The sequence below is a fragment of the Tiliqua scincoides genome, chromosome 2, assembly GCF_035046505.1.
Source record: "Tiliqua scincoides isolate rTilSci1 chromosome 2, rTilSci1.hap2, whole genome shotgun sequence".
Lineage (NCBI taxonomy): Eukaryota > Metazoa > Chordata > Lepidosauria > Squamata > Scincidae > Tiliqua > Tiliqua scincoides.
This window is the reverse complement of record NC_089822.1, coordinates 24,545,102-24,566,212: the sequence shown is the minus strand read 5'-3', so window position 1 is coordinate 24,566,212 and position 21,111 is coordinate 24,545,102. Positions and strand designations below refer to the sequence as shown.

General features: G+C 44.3%; 1 protein-coding gene and 2 pseudogenes across 3 annotated transcripts in view; 2 read left to right on the top strand and 1 right to left on the bottom strand.

Moving 5' to 3' along the window:
* PDE4D (phosphodiesterase 4D) overlaps nucleotides 1-21,111 on the top strand; it is a 624,208-nt gene that overhangs the window by 189,854 nt on the left and 413,243 nt on the right. Inside the window, exon 1 of one of the 3 annotated variants that reach the window (XM_066614473.1) lies at nucleotides 8,246-8,723. The exons of the other annotated variants lie outside the window; for them this stretch is intronic. Coding sequence (XP_066470570.1) covers nucleotides 8,452-8,723 — 272 coding nt within the window. The 5' untranslated portion in view covers nucleotides 8,246-8,451. Of the gene's footprint in view, nucleotides 1-8,245; nucleotides 8,724-21,111 lie in introns of those variants that run through there. 3 annotated transcript variants of the gene reach the window in all.
* LOC136643201 (5S ribosomal RNA) lies at nucleotides 3,103-3,221 on the bottom strand (annotated as a pseudogene).
* On the top strand, nucleotides 6,471-6,588 carry LOC136642976 (5S ribosomal RNA; annotated as a pseudogene).

Here is a 21,111-nt window from a genome sequence, read left to right as displayed (position 1 = left end):
TTATGGTTGGAGGCCACGGCTGCATATAAGGATATGAAAACACTCTTGGGCCAACGTAAAGTTCCAATCTTGGCTTCTGGGCTTAAGGCCTTCAGGTAGGTCAGCAGGGAATTATTTCTGTGTTAACTGAGCCCTTTGTTGCATAGCTGCCAAAGAGATGATCTTTGTCCTGGTCAGGTGTCACATGACTATAGTAACATTTTCCTACCATGAGTATGTCAAGGGGGTCAAGGTTGGTCCTTAACTTACCCCCAAGGCAGTGATTTTCAACATTTGTCTTGTCATGGCCCACTGACCTCCATGGTCTTCTGTATAGTCTTCACTCTGGTGATGTCACTTCCAACTTCTTTGAGACTCTTCCAGGTTCTGTGGCTCTGTTTCTAGGGCAACTGTTAATAGTATTGAATTGTCTGTCCCTCTTCCTTTACCAGCTCTGGGACAGACATTTATCCTTTTTCCCAGTGTAAGTTCCAAGCTACTCAATGGAGCAATTCGGATCTGGGCCTGCTAAATAGCTGGCACAAGGCTGAGCAGCTCTTTGTCGAACTTTCAGGCTCAGGAAGGGGGATAGAATTCGGTGTGCACCAGCATTGCCGATCCTGCCGCTCCTCCTCTTGGATCTGATCTGCCTCATTTCCGCCCCCTCCCACACCATTAACCCCCTCCCCACCCTCCCCCAACCCCTGTGATGCCTGAGTGCTTACCTGCTCCATTGGGCACTCTGTTTGGACCCTGTGAGATGGGGGCCAGTGCCAGTAGGACAGTGAAGGCCTTTCCTGCCTGTGTTCTTTACTACCAGTGTGTCACAGAGCTCTTTATTGCACTTGTGCAACTGCTTGGGCCAGCACAGTTGTCCCTGCTCCCATGTTACTCAGGCATAGGATTGTGCTTTAGCCAAGAGACCCTGCACATGTCTGATCTCGGAAGCTAAACAGGGTCAGGCCTGGTTAGTACTTGGATGGGAGACCGCCTGGGAATACCGGGTGCTCTAGGCTTATACTATAGTCTTTCGAGACTGAAGGTTGCCAACCATTAATCAAAAGTGTGTCCTTGATCTGTGGATTGGGGCCTCAGCCATCATTCTTGTAAATAGCAACATTACTGACCTGGCTCCTGCTCCCTGGGCAGCGTTCAGCACTAAGTGCATGTGTGTTTCCTACACACTTTGAAATAAATGGAAATAAAATACTGATCATGTAACAGTGAGCTGGGCCTCACTGGGTTGGTTTGGTGATGGAAAAGTCCAGTGTCAGTGTAGTGTAGTATAGTGTTAAGGATGTTAGACAAGGACCAAAGAAATCTGAGTTCAAAACTCGATCAGCCATGAAACCCACTGGGTGACCTTTGGGCCAGTCATCTCACTCATCTCTCAGCTCACAGGGCTGCTGTGGCGATAAAAGGAGGATGAGTTATGTGCACCCCCTGAGCTCCTTGGAGGAAGGGTGAGATATACGTGCAAAAAATGTAAATAAAAATATAATAGCTCAGAGTGCTCCTTTTTGAAGCAACTGAACCTTTGTCCTTGTGATTCATGATAACTTAACTGTGCCTGCCTTTACAGGAGGACAGCAGCATCTGCACCTCTCTCTTTATGTTCATAGAAGTCAGAGGCTGTCTAAAGCTCAGGGAGCGATGAATGAATAATATTTTCACTGTATGGCATGTTTGGCTTGTAAAGGGTCTATAACAGCAGGATAAGAACGTTGCCTACGCAAATCACATTGCAAAGATTTTTTTCAGATCCTAAGGTAAACACTCCGTGTTTAAATTGCCGTGTGCTCATTGTGCAATACTGGATCTACTTGAAATTCAAGTTAAGCTTTCACTTCCTCTTTGGGTGAATGCAGCTTACTTCACTGCTTAGCAAAAGCTTGTTCATCTCAGCCGCTGTCCAAGTGACTGTAGCTTAGGCATTCTAATCGTATATTGCAAAATGGTCAAGACTGACATAAATAAGGCTGGAAAACACATTTTCCAGCAAGCAAACCTCATTAAATATAGTGTGATTTACATCTATGTAAGCATGAATCAAATTGCATTGTTAATGCTCATAAGGGTTTATCTGCTCAAGGTTTAGTCAGTTTCTCAGGTTTGCAATGATGGAAGATAGAGGAGTAATGATGGATGGCGCTGGACTGGAAATGCTCAAATACTGTATACAATTCCTAAATATAGCAGGAAATGTTTTAAAAAGTGTATGTGTAAAATCTCCAAGCAGTGTAAATGACTCTGTTGAAACATAATCAGATTTTTTAATAATATCGCTGATACATTTTAGTAAGTAACAAGATGAATTTTTTGAGTTTAGAAAAAAAGATGATGTTTTCTCTTTGTTCTTCAACTTTCCTTTTCCTGACAAACAGATTAGGCAGAGCTAACAAAGGAACATCTGCCTAAAATTGACTGGAAAGCCTCTTGCCGTGTCAGAATTTAAATACACACGCACAAATGTGTAATGTAGCATAGTGGTTAAGAGACTGAGCTACAAATCAAGCCTTCTCCAGTTCAGATCTTGCCTCTGCCATGAACTCACTAACAGTGCAATCCTAGTCGTGTCTACTCAGAAGTAAGTCTCATTGTGTTCAATGGGGTTTACTCCCAGGAAAGTGTGTAGGATTGCAGCCCAAGTACCCAGGTATCCTTCTTTGTCTCAGCACCTCAGCTGCAAAATGGGAGTTAATAATACTTACCTTGCAGGGTTGTTGTAAGGTTAAAATAAAGACAATGTGTGTGAAGCATGCTCAGAAAGTGCTATATGATAACTAAGAATTATTCTTGAATGTTTATTTATTGCATTTGTATACTGTTCTTCTCCAAGGAGCTCAGAGTGGTGTACATGGTTCCTTCCCTCCTTTTGTCCTTACAACAAGCTTGTGAGGTGGTTGAGGCAGACAGATAGTGCCTGGCCCAAGAAGGTTCACCCAGGAAGATTCTTGGCTGAATGGGGATTTGAATCTGGATGTTGCAGGTCCAAGTCCAACGTATCTGCTTATACAAGAATGCGTGCAGGCCTATTCCCACCTCCACCTCCACCCCATGTGTGCTCTTGCTGCCGGAGTGGGAGATGGTTGGCAACCTTCAGTTTTGAAAGACTATGGTATAAGCCTACAGCACCCGGTATTCCCAGGCGGTCTCCCATCCAAGTACTAACCAAGCCTGACCCTGCTTAGCTTCCAAGATCAGATGAGATTGGGCATGTGCAGGGTAACAGTGCTGCCTCATCCTGCTGGGTCCCTGGAGGTGACAGCTGGAGAATCAGGCAACTCTCAAACTGAAAGAGCTGGATGATTCTTCAGTTGCTTCTTCCTTTCTCATGCAGGAAGCCAGCAAGAAGAGGTTCTCGCAGCTACTCTTCACTTACCCAGTTCTTGGCCAAACTATAAGCATCTGACTGTTGAGTCAAGAGCCAATGCCAGGGCAGGCATCAAGTTGCTGGGGCTCTGGGGCAAAGCTCAGCACTGAGCACTTGCAGCACCCTACCTGCCCCCCGATTGGTGAATTGGTGACATTCCCTGCCACTGGTACAGAGAGTTCAGGGGTAGGCCTAGCCAGGTGGGCCCTTTCATGGACATGGACCTTAAGCCAGTGCCTCATGTGGCCTGCTCCTTGATGCTAGTTATGGCCACTGCCATGGGTCAATTGCTCGGCATCCTGAGCAGGATGCCTGCTACCCAAAGCAGCTGCTTCACCCAACTTCCTTAACAGGCCACCCCTGAACTTGTGTGTAATGGTAACTATTTTTCTACTACACTTTCACTGAAGCAAAGCAGACTTATCAGGCTGCTGACATCCTGCTTCTATACAGATATCTCTAAATATGTCCTCAGAACCCCCCCAAATAAGGAAGTGACTGGTTGAATAGTTTGAAATAAAGTGTCTGTACCTTATACATATTGATTGTGGGCAGCACCATGATGTTCCACTCTTGTAGATCTGGGCAGGGGTAGATGTGTAGACCTGGGCAGGGGCACTCCAGGTCACCTTCACTCCCTCTCCTCCTCCCCACACCTCCCCTTCTGCTGCTGGCTTGAAAAGGCTGGAGTGGGAATAGGTGGGAGTGGTGACTACTGAGATCACAGGAGGGGTGAAAGAGGTGGCCCAGCCAGCATCATGAGGTAGTGGGTAAGGAAGGAAGGGAAGAAGGAGAAGGGAAGATGTGAGTGTGCTTGCCAACACAGGTGTGGTGGCCCATAGCCTCTGCCCAGTACCCTCTTCTGTGTTTATCAGGTAAAATAAATTTAATTTAAGTGGTGGATAAAATAGACCACAGAAAGTGCCTGTATAAGAACATATACTCTGCCTACATGGTGATAGCCATCTTGAGGAATAATTCATATCTGTGAAAGTGATTAGGACTTTACCTGCAGATTTTTTTATTTGACTCTGGTAATACTCTGAGAAAGAATCAGTTCCTGCCTTGTGTTTATGTTGTAGATTGTTGGTGCTGGAAAAGAGTAGCATTCCAGGAGGTGGCATTCAGCTTTTGCCTCTCTTTAGGGCATCTCAAGGACTCCATTGCTTTTTGGATAAAGCCCTGAACTCTGTTCTTCTTTTATGTTTACAATGTCACTTGCCATTAAGTTGGTCTGTCTTAATCTTCCACATTGTTGTTGTTTTTTTCTTTGTGACTCTCTTGGGGACAGGATGACAAACATGTAGGGGAAAAAATTCCTAGAAGCTGCTCTGAACCCATGAAGTAGAATGGGATATAAATCTAAATAACAAATGAATAACATGAATAAATAGTTAGTGGTGGTAGGGTCCATGATCTCCAAAATATTTTAGAAGCAACTCATTTGTGAATCATGGCCTCAGCAAGTAACAAGATTTCAGTTACTAGAGCCTGATTTGTTTTACCTAGTAGTGTCTGCATGACCTCAGTACAGACAAGACTATGATGACCACATGGTTTCTCATAGTTCAGTACAGCTTGACCATGGGATTGTCCCTATATAGTCTATATAAGGAGTCTTTTTGGAGGAGATTTTCAGCTGTGACAATGAAGAATGACCATTACTGAAGAACTGTAGGGGGATGAATTCATAATAATGGACACAATCCAGCCCAATCTAAGTACTTCTAAGTCCCATTGCTTCCAGTTGATGAGTGTTACGCATGTACTTAACTCGTTACAGTCCAAATCAAAAGTGTTAATTCTTGATTGGATCATGCCTAATAATAATAATACAGTTAATAACTTTCCTCTTAAATTTGCTCTAGTGATTAATTGTAGGGAAAACAATAGCACATCAGCAACCTGATTGTGCATTGTGCCAGCCTAGGCCCCCTGCGCCAGCTTGGAAGTGTCACAAAGATGCCATAAGTTTGTGTTGACTCATGAGCCAGCTATGCTGGTACAATGACATGTGCTGGCCTACCAGCTCTGGCTCAGAGCTCCATGGAGGCTGGCACAGGTCAGTGAGGTGCTGGACTGTATGAGAGTAGGAGAGGGTGGTGGGAAGATGTTCCGGGGTTGGGTAGCGGTCATTTTTGGGTGGGGAAGGGTGGAACGGGGGAGGATTGGGACTGGGAGGGGGCTGGATCAGCAGTGAAGTCTGCATCCTAACCTCCATCCCTGGCCTGAGAGCTGGCACAGTTCCAAGTAGCCCCATAGGGCAAACTGGGGCTCAGTATGGGGTATGGGGAAAAAAATCCCCTTACCACTAGGTGACCTCCAGCCTGCATCTAACCTGTGCTAGATATAGTACAGGCCGCTTGGCCTGGCGGTTCCAGTGCAGGTTAGGATTGCACCCTAAGGGACAAATCTAATACAGTGACAGGAAACCCATGGATTGGACCTTTTCATGTTTGAAAGTACTGTATAAATGCTGATTATTATTATGATAGTAAAAGGGTTGTAAACTTGTTGTCTTTGGTTGCGTTAGGAGCTTGTCTGACTCAGGGAAAATTAATGCTGTTTATAAAAACGTTCCCCTTTGTATGTAGCTAAGCAGTGTTGGGTGTAGTTTTGAAAACAGAAATTTCATTCAGATCCCTTGGTAGAAAATACTTAAAAATTAAATCAAAAATAAATGCAGCAGGAGAGTGCCCTTTACAAATGCTTAGAGCAAAGATGGATCTCGTGTTCAGAACGAGATCTAATAAAAGTCTTCAAGAGTAAGAGTCATGGTGATTACATTGACTTAATTACTTTGAGCCATTTCAAAATAATAATTGTAACATTTAAGAAATCATTAATGGTTACAGGAAGCTACCGGCTTAGGAACTGGCAATATCTAATTAGAAGGGATGTATTCAGCATCCTGGCTTTTGTGCAGCAGCAAGACTGACTGCTCTGCTTTGTATTTCTCACCAGGATATTCTGGTGCCCTTGCACAACTCCTCTTTATTTTGACAGGATTTGCACCAGATACCAGAACCCTTCCCAGAGCATTGTATTCCATGGGTCAGAATAGAACACTGGGAGAGTGAGTCCTTGTGGATCAGACAAAAGTTTATCTGTCAAGTACCCTCTAGCAACTGTTAGCCTGCACATGCCTGATCTTGCCTGATCTCAGAAGCTAAGCAGGCTCAGGCCTGGTTAGTACTTGGATGGGAGACCGCCTGGGAATGCTGGGTGCTGTAGGCTTATACCATAGTCTTTCGAGACTGAAGGTTGCCAACCAAGTACCCTGCTTTCCACAATTGTCTACTAGATGCCTGCTAGAAGCCTACAAAACAGGACATAAGGCAATTTCCCTCCCTGCAGAGGTTCCATTTAGCTGTCATGATTAATAACCAGTAATAGACCTCTCCTCTTCCATGAATTTGGCTAATCTCCTTTCAAAGCCATATAAGCCAACAACCATCTCCACACCTCACATTCTATTAATGATGTGTTTTGTAAAGAAATCCTTAATGTTGCCTGTTTTGAATCTTCTGAAAATTATTTTCACTGATCAACCCGAGTTCTTGTAGTATGGAAGAGAGCTGTTCTCTCCTCTTTCTCCACACCTATAGTTATTCAATTTTCTGTAAATAGCTTTGTGATTTGGGGGGTGGGGTGAAAAATGCTGTGTAAATAATCATGATAATAACATACCATGTCAGTTATCTTAGGGCTGAACTACTTATTGTAATGTGGTCCAGTATGCTTATTTTTTAAAGCAGTTGCCCTGGGGGAAGGGATACCCAAAATGGGGCAAAACCATGTTGTAGGGGAGAGGACCATCGCCCTTTGTCCCTGTTGAGGTTTTAGTTCCAATCACAACCCCATACAAGCTATTTTAATTCTTTAAGTTTCTGTTTGTTTTCACTGTAAACTTAAAAAAAAAAAAAATTAAAAGTGTGGGTGTGTGTCTGTGGTGGGGGGAAGGAATCCTGATCAGATTTACAACTGCAGTGCTAAAAGCCCCTTATTCTCCCACCACAGTTTCTCTCTATTTTGTCTATTAATTTAAAATTTAAAAAAATCAGGCCACATCACACATTCCATGCAATGTGTCACTTGGCCTTTAAATTCAGCAACCCCCAATGCTTTCAGTCTCAGAGGGAAGGTACTACATTGGCCAGATCATCTGGGTTGTAATTTCTTGCACCTTTTTCAGCTCTTTCAAGATGGTCCCAGATATACCTGTCTTCTGCTCTGCTGCCCTTAGTTACGCCTCAAATTCACCTCCTCAGGTGGCTAAGCTACCTTCCTTGTGGTGAGTCCACCACTGATACCTGATTGAACTGGAGGATGTTGTAAGAAACCTGTTTGTTTGCCTCAGAAAGATCAACTCTTCTGGGGTGGCAAATTGGTTAAAAAAGACAAAACAAAACAAGCTGAGCTCTTTCTGACGTGAATTATTTGTTCAAATACTGCATGACAGGGCTGGGATTATTTGCTGGGGGGGGGGGGTGATAAACAAAAAGAGAAAATATGCCTGACATTTCCACCCCTCCCTTCTGACTGAGGAAAGAACAGATGGAAAAATAGCCAAACAAAACGACGCGCCAATGTTTAAGCCTTCCTCCCGGCACTTTGTGTGTACATAATCAGGAGTCACTCTAGCAGCTGCGGTGCATTAGTTCCAATAGTTTGACAGATAGACAGACAGCCGTGCGGCTCTGGCAGAGGAGCTGAGCTCCATGCAGCCGTTCCTTTCCCCTCCGCTGACGTGCAAGTATAGCCAGCAGGAGTGAATGGTGTTTGACAAGAGTGGGCTGCGAGAGGAGTGGCAATGTCTAATGAGTTCAGCGGAGGAGTTTGCTTGCTCTTTTTCCCTTTTGCAATTCGTTATCTGTACCGAGGCGCTCCGAGAGCGGGCAACACCATGCTGAAGGCAGAATAGGCGGAACCAGAGCCAAAGCTCTGCACAGTTCCTTTGAACTGAATTAGAAAAGGAAGCGTACAGTGTATCTGATTTTTAGCGACCAAAACAAATATCCTCCTGTGTATTAGAGCATATCTACTCTAGATTTTTTATAGAATACAGACTCTTGGTGAGTCTAAGTTGCTTTGGAAACATGACTCAGCAAACAACAAGTCCGGACACTTTGGCTGTACCTGAAGTGGATAATCCCCACTGTCAAAATCCCTGGCTCAATGAGGACCTTGTGAAGACTCTGAGGGAGAACCTGTTGCAGCATGAAACACTCAAGTCATCCAGGAAGTCTTCATCTATTTCTCCGAAGCTGTCACCCGTCATTTCTCCGAGAAATTCTCCAAGGCTCTTGCGCAGGATGCTGTTGAATAGCAACATACCAAAGCAGCGCCGCTTCACTGTGGCACACACCTGGTAAGGACGGCAGCCCCTTCCCTCCCCACCTCTAGTAATAGTCAGCTTTGCATGGGAAAGAAATGGTGGCCTCTCATTTTTCCCTGCAGACTTGCAAGGAATTGCAATTCAGATCCCAGCAGTCAAAGACAGGGCTGCATATCATAAAGACAATTCATAGCCATGAGACAAGGGTCCCAGCCACTGAAGCTACTTCTGGTAGTAAATGGATGCTATTCTAAATAACAAAAGAGGAAGCCAGCTGTGCTTTCAAAATTGCATTTGCTGGCTGATTTCTTTTAAAGGTCATTTTCTTCATTTCCTTTTCTTTCTGACCGTATTTGAGTGACAATCATAAAAAAAAAAATACTTACCTGACTTACTGCTAGAGTTGGAACAATGAAGTAGAGATTATTTTCCCCTAGTTATTGTGTGAGGTCTGTCTGGGGAGCAATATCTCAGATTTTCAACCTCTGCAGGTGAATCTGTTTCTACACCAAAAATAGATAGAAGGAATGGTGAGCAAACTGTGTGCCTCAAAGCCTTTGTATTCCAATAATTGTTGCAGGACTAGAGAAAGGAACTTACCTGTTTGATTGTGGGAAGAACCTGTTATTAATTTGCATTGTAATTATGGATTTGAGTGTTCGTGCATTCTTGTGTGAGTGTGGTCAGATTAGATGCATACCAGCATTTTGTTGCATTTTATGTATATACCTGTCATGTTACTTTCTTTTCTGGTGAAATCTATTGTTTCCCTCTGAGAATAATCCATTGGTTTTTTTTCTCTGATGGCTTTGACAGCCGCTTGACATGCCCTGCTTCTTGTTTGTTTGGTATCATTCAAACATTTTTTCTTGGACATCAGTGGCCCTGAGAATAGTGTTATAAGAGGTGAGGATGAGGAATGATGTGTGCTGGTCACAGACCTTTGGTCTTTATATTCATTTCATTGGTTTTAATTAAATGAAGATGAGTGTATCTAGCCTATGAAGTGCATGTCCAAATGAGCCTAATATACTACCTGACTGTCCCCAGAAAGTAAATTTCATATGGAAACCAGAGAACAGCTTGTAGACACAAAAAGGAAAAGGTTGCTTGAATGACAAATATATTTCAGTATATTGTCCCGTATATTGTCCAGAAATGGGCAAGACGTTTCCATGAAGCCTATAAAAAATTATGTAGAAGTGGTGAAAAAAGCATGTAAGATTCAAGATATATGAAGGGAAGGTCTATGAACCTTTTGTCAGAACTAAAACTAAAGCATGTAAGATTCAAGATATATGAAGGGAAGGTCTATGAACCTTTTGTCAGAACTAAAACTAAACACAAAACTAAACATGAACATAGGAACAGCCCCACTGAATCAGGCCATAGGCCCATCTAGTCCAGCTTCCTGTATCTCACAGCGGCCCACCAAATGCCCCAGGGAGCACACCTGATAACAAGAGACCTCATTCTGGTGCCCTCCCTTGCATCTGGCATTCTGACATAGCCCATTTCTAAAATCAGAAGGTTGTACATGCATATCATGGCTTGTAACCCGTAATGGATTTTTCCTCCAGAAACTTGTCCAATCCCCTTTTAAAGGCATCCAGGCCAGACGCCATCACCACATCCTGTGGCAAGGAGTTCCACAGACCAACCACACGCTGGGTAAAGAAATATTTTCTTTTGTCTGTTCTAACTCTCCCAACACTCAATTTTAGTGGATGTCCCCTGGTTCTGGTGTTATGTGAGAGTGCAAAGAGCATCTCTATCCACTCTGTCCATTCCCTGCATAATTTTGTATGTCTCAATCATGTCCCCCCTCAGGCGTCTCTTTTCTAGGCTGAAGAGGCCCAAACGCCATAGCCTTTCCTCATAAGGAAGGTGCCCCAGCCCAGTTATCAACTTAGTCGCTCTCTTTTGCACCTTTTCCATTTCCACTATGTCTTTTTTGAGATGTGGCGACCAGAACTAGACACAATACTCCAGGTGTGGCCTTACCATCGATTTGTACAATGGCATTATAATATTAGCCATTTTGTTCTCAATACCTTTTCTAATGATCCCAAGCATAGAATTGGTCTTCTTCACTGCCGCCGCACATTGAGTCGACATTTTCATCGATCTGTCCACCACCACCCCAAGATCTCTCTCCTGATCTGTCACAGACAGCTCAGAACCCATTAACCTATATGTGAAGATTTGATTTTTTGCCCCAATGTGCACGACTTTACGCTTACTGACATTGAAGCGCATCTGCCATTTTGCTGTCCATTCTGCCAGTCTGGAGAGATCCTTCTGGAGCTCCTCACAATCACTTCTGGTCTTCACCACTCAGAAAAGTTTGGTGTCGTCTGCAAACTTAGCCACCTCACTGCTCAACCCTGTCTCAAGGTCATTTATGAAGAGGTTGAAAAACACCGGTCCCAGGACAGATCCTTGGGGCACACCACTTTTCACTTCTCTCCATTGTGAAAATTGCCCATTGACACCCACTCTCTGTTTCCTGGTCTTCAACCAGTTCTCAGTCCATTAGAGGACCTGTCTTCTAATTCCCTGACTGTGGAGTTTTTTTAGCAGTCTTTGGTGAGGGACCATGTTGAACACCTTCTGAAAGTCCAAATATATAATGTCTACGGGTTCTCCCGCATCCACATGCCTGTTGACCTTTTCAAAGAATTCTATAATGCTTGTGAGGCAGGACTTACCCTTACAGAAGCCATGCTGATTCTCCCTCAGCCAGGCCTGTTCGTCTATGTGTTTTGAGATTCTATCTTTGATGAGGCATTCCACCATCTTACCCAGTATAGATGTTAGGTTGACCGGCCTATAGTTTCCTGGGTCCCCCCTCTTTCCCTTTTTGGGAACATGGGAGACCATGGCTCACATTTGCCATGTGGACATAGAGAAAGGTTACAACATATTCAGGCAGGAAAAGGTCTCCAGATTCTGAACTGTCTCCTCTCACCAAGGTTGGCCATTGGTTCTAAACAGGAGGGGGCTATAAAGGCTTCTTGTTCTTCTAAGCTAGAACTTTACCTGGGTTAAGATGGTCTTTAATAACTATCTTAACCCCCATCCCACATTGATTCTGGTTTCCAATTCCTGGCACCTACTTTATATTGCTCAGGTTAACATCCATCATCTTGATTTTGAGTGTGCGGTGGCCAATGGAAATATTTTTATGTTGGTTTCATGTCTATTGCAGGCTGGGTACATGGGGCTGTGACCAAGTGCAAGGTTGAGCTTTTTGCATCCATCAACAAATGCTTGAAAAATGATTTTTGAATTGATGTACAAAAAGCATAAACTTCTGTATGGCAGCGGATGCAATTATCTGTGGTCAGTCTTTCCTAGAAATGGACACATTTATGCTTTTCAGGGACATTTTATGTGCCTGTTTATGATACAGATTTTTCTTTTCATAAGAAAATCAATGAATTTCATTCATTTATGAAACTTAAAAGGATTGCTTTTTCATATAGCTTTACTGCTTTGAACAAAAGAAAGATTCATGTCACTGTGTACAGTGAATGCCTTTTGATATGAAGAATTTATGAAAGTGGTAGAATAGATGGAATGATATTTAGGAAACCATTTTTTCCCTTGATTCAAGATACATCAAAACTGAGTGCACTGTCAAGACTTCAAGACTAAAACCACAGACCTACAATGCTGTTCATAATTGTCTTGTTGAACGTATAGGTTGAGTAAACTTGCTATTTACAGGTGAACTTACTGCTGTCTCCCTCAGTAATAAAGAATTCACAGGTACCTGACTATACCCACCAAGACTGGGAAAGAGGAAAAGCCTGTTTCTTCCAGAAAAGGGCATTTTGAGTGGACATCATGCTCCTGTGTTGTATTGCTGCCGCTGAGCATCTTTTTATTATTATTGATATTTGTTTTACTGCTGTATTGTTGGAGGGTGCTTCAGTTTGGGATGAGGTGAGATATATAAATGTTTTCAATAAATAACTTTAAAGTTCTCATCTGATGCTTTGTGGCCTAAGGATCTGTCCTCTTCAAATTCCATGCTGCTTTTCCCTCCCACTTTTGCAGTACAGAACCTAAGATCAAAAGCATTTCTTCTGCCCCATCACAATCTGCTTTTAAAAGTCTCCTCAGTTTCCAAAGGGGTTTGTCATGGTTCCCAAAATATGGTTAGAGAGCACATGATACAAGCCACCTTGCCAGGATAGGAGACAGCCTGACAAAACCCCTCATTTCCACCTTGGAAGAAAATGCAAGCCTCCTTTCTGCCTTGGAAGAAAAAGTGGGATATCAGTGTAACACTTATAAAATATATAACTGTAAATAAACAGTTCAGTATTGCCTTTCTAGTGTTGTCCAAGAGGGAAGCAGGATCAGCACCTCTGGTGTGTGCTGAATCTTATCCCCCTTCCTGGGCCAGATCTGCTGACATGGATCCTCTTGGATTTGCACCAGTGATATAGGAGGTGCGGGTCTGAGTAGACCCTTTGCCACAGCTGGGGCTTTCTCTGGAGCAAGGGACATATGTTCCCTTACCTTAAGGAAGCTTCCAGACTGCAAAATTCCCCCATGGGATACAGCACAAGACCACACTGGCCCTGTTACCTCAGTGCAGGGAAATTTCAGTAGGGTTGAGCTGCCCCTTTCTTTCTTAATACTGAATATGTGCACAGTATATAATGTGGATATTGTGTTCAAAACAGGGAGTGAGGCCTAGAAGTGTCTCTGTAGGACTGTCAAGTGACTTGTGCTGAGCAAGGTGTTATCTTGATATTTTATTATTCTGTTGTCTTTCCTGTTGCCCAAAGGAACAGTAAAAACCAGGGAGGCATTTAAAATTGGTTTAATGAAGGGAAAGGCTGTGATAGTGAAGGCAAAGAGGAATAATGAGAGATGTGCTAAATGGTCATTTAAAGGAACACTGCAGGAAAAGTAGAACTACCACTGAGTGGGCTCCTAATCTTCACACACAAAAAACCTGCAAGTTGATAGAGCTGAGCAGAATCGACTGCAATAAAGTGTAGGCTGCACAAACTACATACTGCATTCCAGATTCAAATGAAATGAAAATTGGCTGGTGGGCACATTTCCCATGCTGATATTTTCAAAGCTGTCGTTGTTCCCTGCATTTCTCCTGCAGTTGTCTAAGGGAGAATACCATATCAGTGGTGGACCTGTTGGCTCGGAATCCACACTGCGATTCTGGATAGACGCTCTCTGCAAGTACCTGGAGCCTCTTTAGTACAACTCGGGCAAACAGCTTTCCTACAACGCTAAGGAGAGAGATGCCGCGGTAGTTGTTGCAGTCACCCCTGTCACCTTTGTTCTTGTACAGCGTGATGATGTTTGCATCCCTCATGTCTTGAGGTACTCCACCTTCTCTCCAGCAGAGACAGAGGATTTCATGCAGCTCAGTGACGATGATCTCTTTGCAGCATTTTAGGACTTCAGCAGGGATGCTGTCTTTTCCAGGTGCCTTGCCAAAGGCAAGGGAGTCCAGGGCCACGTGAAGTTCTTCTAGGGTTGGTTCACTGTCAAGCTCTTCCAGCACAGGCAGGCACTCAATGTTGTTCAGTGCTTCTTCGGAGACTACATTTTCTCTGGAATATAGCTCAGAGTAGTGCTGCACCCAGCGTTCCATCTGCTGCGCCCGATCCTGGATGACCTCGCCTGTGGCAGACTTCAGAGGGGCAATTTTCTTCTGTGTTGGACCTAGGGCCTGCTTGATACCATCATACATCCCCTTGATGTTGCCCGTGTCAGCTGCTATCTGTATCTCGGAACAGAGCTGGAGCCAGTAGTCGTTAGCACATCTCCTGGCAGTCTGTTGGACTTTGCTGCGAGCAGTTCGGAGGACCTGCAGGTTGCGCTCACTGGGACAGACCTTGTATGCTGCTTGAGCTCTCCTCTTTTCCTCAATGACTGGTGTCAACTCCTCAGAGTGGGCTTCAAACCAGTCTGCCGCCTTGTTGGTCTTCTTGCCGAATATGGACACTCTTTATAGCCTTCATAGATCTCACAAAGGCTTTCGACCTGGTCAGCAGAGACGGCCTCTTCAAGATTCTCCCCAAGATTGGATGTCCACCCAGGCTCCTCAGCATCATCAGATCCTTCCACAAGGACATGAAGGGCACTGTTGTCTTCGATGGCTCCACATCAGACCCTTTTGACATCCGAAGCGGAGTGAAGCAGGGCTGTGTTCTTGCACCAACCCTGTTTGGGATTTTCTTCGCTGTCCTGCTGAAGCAGGCCTTTGGAACTGCAACAGAAGGCATCTATCTCCGGACCAGATCAGACGGAAAGCTCTTCAACCTCTCCAGACTGAGAGCAAAATCCAAAGTCCAGCTGAAATGTCTGCGTGACTTCCTCTTTGCCGACGATGCAGCTGTCACTACCCACTCTGCCAAAGATCTCCAGCAGCTCATGGATCGTTTTAGCAAGGCCTGCCAAGATTTTGGACTGACAATCAGCCTGAAGAAAACACAGGTCATGGTTCAGGATGTGGACTCACCTCCCTGCATTACAATCTCTGAGCATGAACTGGAGGTTGTCCATGACTTTGTGTACCTTGGCTCAACGATCTCCGACACTCATTCTCTCGATGCCGAGCTAAACAGGCGCATCGGTAAAGCAGCTACCACGTTTTCCAGACTCACAAAGAGAGTCTGGTCCAACAAGAAGCTGACGGAACATACCAAGATCCAGGTCTACAGAGCTTGCGTCCTGAGTACACTTCTGTACTGCAGCGAGTCATGGACTCTTCGCCCACAACAGGAGAGGAAACTGAGCGCTTTCCACATGCGCTGCCTCCGACGCATCCTCGGCATCACCTGGCAGGACAAAGTTCCAAACAACACAGTCCTGGAACGTGCTGGAATCCCTAGCATGTATTCACTGCTGAAACAGAGACGCCTGCGTTGGCTTGGTCATGTCGTGAGAATGGATGATGGCCGGATCCCAAAGGATCTCCTCTATGGAGAACTCGTGCAAGGAAAGCGCCCTACAGGTAGACCACAGCTGCGATACAAGGACATCTGCAAGAGGGATCTGAAGGCCTTAGGGATGGACCTCAACAAGTGGGAAACCCTGGCCTCTGAGCGGCCCGCTTGGAGGCAGGCTGTGCAGCATGGCCTTTCCCAGTTTGAAGAGACACTTTGCCAACAGTCTGAGGCTAAGAGGCAAAGAAGGAAGGCCCATAGCCAGGGAGACAGACCAGGGACAGACTGCACTTGCTCCCGGTGTGGAAGGGATTGTCACTCCCGGATTGGCCTTTTCAGCCACACTAGACGCTGTGCCAGAGCCACCTTTCAGAGCGCGATTACCATAGTCTTTCGAGACTGAAGGTTGCCAATACAAAATACAAATTTTCAAAGCACAGTCTTCATCTTTGATACTTTCATTCGTTCATTAATTCACAGAGCAAGGTTACAAAGGGGCAAAGTACAAGTGTAAAGGTTAGTGTAAATGGTATGTGACAGAAGTTTGCCCCTTGAAAAGAGGCATTGACTGGAAGGTGGGGGGATCATAAGCCCATGGCAGCTGGAGAAATCTCTCCCTTACTGAAGGGACAACTACAATTGCCCAGTAAGCCACCCACTTCCTGTGCTTGCTGTTGATAGTACCTGAAATCCTGTTCTTTGTCAGTTCTTCTTACTAGGTTGAATTGGTGTGTGAAATGGTCATCTGAGTGTTCAGCTGAGTGCTCAGATCTCATCTGAACCACTACATTTATTTTTCTGTTTGCAGTAGGGGTTTTGGGATCTGGGAGGTGTGGTGGAGTTCTCAAATGATGTCACTCTGTGTCCACTTAATCTGGGCTGCATATGAATGTTAATGCTGGTCAGAGAGAGATTATCTTGGGAGATAAGAAGACTGAAGTTAAAATACTTTCTTTCAGATTGGCTATTAAGTGCACTATCCTGGCTTTGTAATTGCACATTCCATTTCTTTTCATTGTTAAGAATTTCATTAGGGGATTGTTCTGTAAAATCACATAAGATTCATTATTGTTTCATTAGTTCTTGTCATCTCATTTGTGTTAGATTTCCATTGGTTTTGGTGGGAACCCAAGCAAGAGGGTCTCCTGCAAGGAGTGAGGTTTTGCCCACCATCAACTGCTTTCTAGGATACAGGATGCTGAAATCAATGGGCAGTACAATCCTAACTTGCATTGGAACAGGCAAAATAATAAAGCTAGCTGGCTATCTCTATTAATCCCTAACTCTCACCTGGGTCAGCTTTCAAAAGTTTGGGGCTAGCTAAGGCTCAGCCTGAGCCAAAGGGGAAACCCTTCCCCTTACCCCGGAGAGAGCCGCAGGGGCCCCAATGGGTCTACTTGGATTTGCACCACCTGACGAGATGGCGCCAAATGGAGCAGCCTGGAGCTGCTCTGTGTCATGGATATGTACATGTTAGGCCTTGGTTAGCATGTGAAGCCTGAACCAAACTAAGTCAGTAACGGAGAAGTGGCTAGCAGTTCCTAGCTGCAAGAATGTGAGTAAGCAAACAAAAAGATTGTTGTCTCTCCTTTGCTGGCCAGAAAGGACAGACAACAAGAATTACAACCCATTGGAATGTTTAACACCTCAGTAGACTGAGGGGCGCCAGAAAGGAATGCAGCTATGAATCTCCAGTTGGGAGGGGTAAGAACTAGGAGGGTTGACAACCAAGCCAACTTCAGGAAGGTTATGTCCTCAAGAGTTTCTGACTGGTCAGTCTAAATAAGTATGAAATAACCTCAGCACTATTAGCATAAGAAGTATACTAATGAGTGCCCCAAAGGGTGTGTCCGGTTCTTCTTGAGCAGAGTTTTTGGGGTGCAACATCTTGCACACAGTGAGCTCCATTGCCCACAATGGGCACCTGGCCTCACAGGTAGCCTGGAGCTAAAAGATCTACAAGAGAAGCTGACCCAGGTGAGAGTTAGGGATTAATAGAGATAGCCAGCTAGCTTTATTATTTTATTGTTGATATGTTTCCTAGATGTTTATGCCTCTAGCTTTTGCTGCTTTATTTAACCTTATGTACTTAGTAAACTAAAATCTCTTTTACCAAGTTGTTTCATTATCTGTTGGGGACAAAGGTTCAGAATCCTGCCTAGTCATTCAGCAAACTACCAAGTGCTCATTGAGGTCTAGTAACTTGAGGACTGAAGCCTTAATTGGAGAAAGAGCTCAGTGCCTGCAAGGGATAGAGTTAAGCCTAGAGGGTCTCAATGTCCCTGGACTGAGGCACTGGCACATACAGGGTGGTGGCAGTACTACTGGACAGGGGGGTCTTGAGGGCTTTCGGGTTTGAGAACCAAGAACTCTGAGCACCCCAAACCCCCCGAAGTTTGCGACACTCTGCACTACCTAGGAACGGGGCTAGGATCTGGCATAACTGCTGGGTTCTGGCCCCGCCTCCCACCCGCTGCCCGTTCTCCCCCCACCCCGAAACACCCATTCCCCACCTTCTCCTCACCCTCCCTACACACCTCCAGACCCCTGCACTGGTTGAGCTTGATTGGGGTGGACCTACTGCATCCCTATGCATTGGCATGGAGGCTGGATGTGGCCTTTGCAGGCTAGTGTGCATTCCTGCAGTGGCCCAGGCGACTCACATGTAGGCACAAACTTGCTTTATGGCACGTTGCAACCCTCTTGGGCCAGCACAAAGGACTTGCACTGGTCCAAGGGCGCAGTTAGGATTGCGCCCAAAGACTTTAGTACAGGGCCAGGCAAACTCCAGGTTGAGGACCTGATCCAGCATTCAGCTGAATCCGTCCGTCCTATGACCAGAGTTCCTCATTCCGGAGTGCCATGTCTCTTCATGTCCCCTGGTTGGGATGACGTGACACTCTGGCCGGTGTCACCCTGGTTTCCAGGCAGATGCGACTGCCCAGAGCCTCATGTCTTCCCAATCGGGACATGGTGCTCTGGAACTCAAAGTGCCGGCCGCACCAGGGAATGCATTCCCAGTGCACAGTGGTTGGCGCTTTGCTCTAGGAAAACAGCATTCCTCCTTTAAAGAAGACAGGTAGTTTAAACACCTTGCACTTCAGAAAACTTCTTCTAAGAGGCACAAGTTCACCCTTGCATGGAAGCTTTGTGTCCAAGATATCTCCTATGGGTTTTTGTTGTTGTTGTTGCTACTTTGTCTCCCAGTTATTTTACGATGTATATGCTGTATACAGCAGTATTTCTCAAACTGTGTATCAGGTCCCATTAGATGGGTCCCCATTCATTTCATTGTGTATTTTATTTTTCATATATAAGACTTGATGTTACCATGCTATGTGACTGCATTTGGGGAAAATATTACATATCTGTACCTTTAACGGGCTAGTATGTATATACTTTTAACAATGATAGCCATTGGGGCATACTCCTAGGTAAATGTGGATAAGATTGCAGCCTTTGGGATGTTTGGGGAATTTTTTTTAAACACATCAGCAACTGCTTGGGAGGGTTTGGAGGGTTCTTTATTTTAAATACATTTTTAAACTTATTGTAAACTTCAAATTTACTCTGTTCATTTGGTTTTGTTGTATGGAGATGTTAAAAATTTTCCTACCTGATGATGTCACTTCTGGCCATGACATTACGTCCAGGTTAATGATATCACTTCCGGTGGGTCCCAACAGATTGTCATTCTAAAAAGTGGGTCCTGGAGCTACAAGGTTTGGGAACCACTAAATATACAGTACGTGGTGCTTAAATTCTCACTAACCATGCTGAATAACAAATGTGTTTCTAATGTTGTGAATTAATTAGTTCATTATTTATTTTGAGTTTCTGTCAGTCATTTCAGAACAAATGAAAATTTGCCCCATTCAGTTGATTTTTTTTTTGCTTTGCTTTTCATGAAGAGTGCTTATGAATTCTTTCCTTTGTAGTGAATGAAGCTATTTATCTGTTTTTCTCCTAATGAATTATACTAGCTTAGGGATGCTTTATGCGTAGTGAACTGTAGGCCAGAAGAACTGTCCAATAGAATCAGGCCAGTGATCCATCCTACCTCAATCCCAAACTACACAGAAGGCTACACAGAAGGATGCTCACGGAAGCTTATAACAACCCCAGGACCTACTTGAATATAGCAGTCCTTGTCAAATCACTTCTATTCTATGACAGTTCTAAATATAAGGACACCCTGAGGGTTTCTGCTGAATAACCAGCCACTGATATTGCTGCTTCTCATGTCCGGTTCTGTTTATATATAGTTGACCATCACTGTCAGCTACTGATCCCACTTTGTCATTATTAGTCATACCATCATTCCAGCTGTAGCATAATCTTTCTGTGAAGGGATCACCAGGACTGCGTCCAGTGCTAGCATATTATTGATGTTTGTTGGGGCATTATGATCTTGATTTTTATTTCAGTCCCAATTGTGCTTTCTGAAAGCTGTAGATCAGGAGTGTCAAACATAAGGCCCGCAGGCCAAATATGGCCCCCCAGAAGCAATTTATCCAGGCCGCTGTTATAATTGGGCTCTCCCAGCTTGATAATTGGGCTCTCTCATATCTTGAAAATATGAACAAGTTTTGCCCATTTTCTCTTCTGTCATTTGCAGCTAATGAGTTTTTATCTGCTGGTTTCCGGATATCATCTGCTTAATAATGTCACTTCTGGCCCTCAGCAGGCACCATGAATGTTAACTTTGGCCCTCTGTATGGAATCCCTGCTGTAGAGAATTAAGGGCCCAATCCTCTCCAACTTTCCAGCACCAGTGCAGCCACCACGTAGCCTCGAAGTAAGGGAACAAATGTTCCCTTACCTTGAGGAGGCCTCTGTGACTGCCTCTCCAGCACAGGATGCAGCGCACACCCGATTAGCATGGCTGCACAAGCGCTGGAAAATTGGACAGGATTGGGTCCTAAGCTCAGTGCTCGTAGGGGGACATCAACAATAACTTGTTCTTCTAGAGCAGTAATAATTCAGTACCTTCAATTTTGCATTTATTGATAACACTGTGCAAATTTGAACAATTTCATATTTATCTGAATATTTTGATGCTTCTTTATTAATTTTGGTACAAAGATTTTAAAAATATCACTATTTTTGACATGGCATCAATAGTTATGCTACTCCAAAATCTATGCAGTTGAACAATACGTGTATTACAATGTATTAGGCAAAGTTTCAACAATAATAGCGTGCCTGAGGCTATTTTCATTGGAGTATGACAGGTGAAGCCTTGCTTCCCCTGACCACAGATCCCTAGAGTATCTGGACTTCCAAAAAGTTTTCACAATAGATTAATGCTATCACACATTCTTGTAGATAATATTTGTAGCCTTCATATGTCCAACTTATTTTTACATCACTAATCATCAGTTGGGCTCGGGTGTTTCTCAGCAATGAAAAGTTAACATATACAAACTACCCATATAGTAACCATCTGAATTACTTATTTAAGGTGACTGAGTGCTGCTGCACTT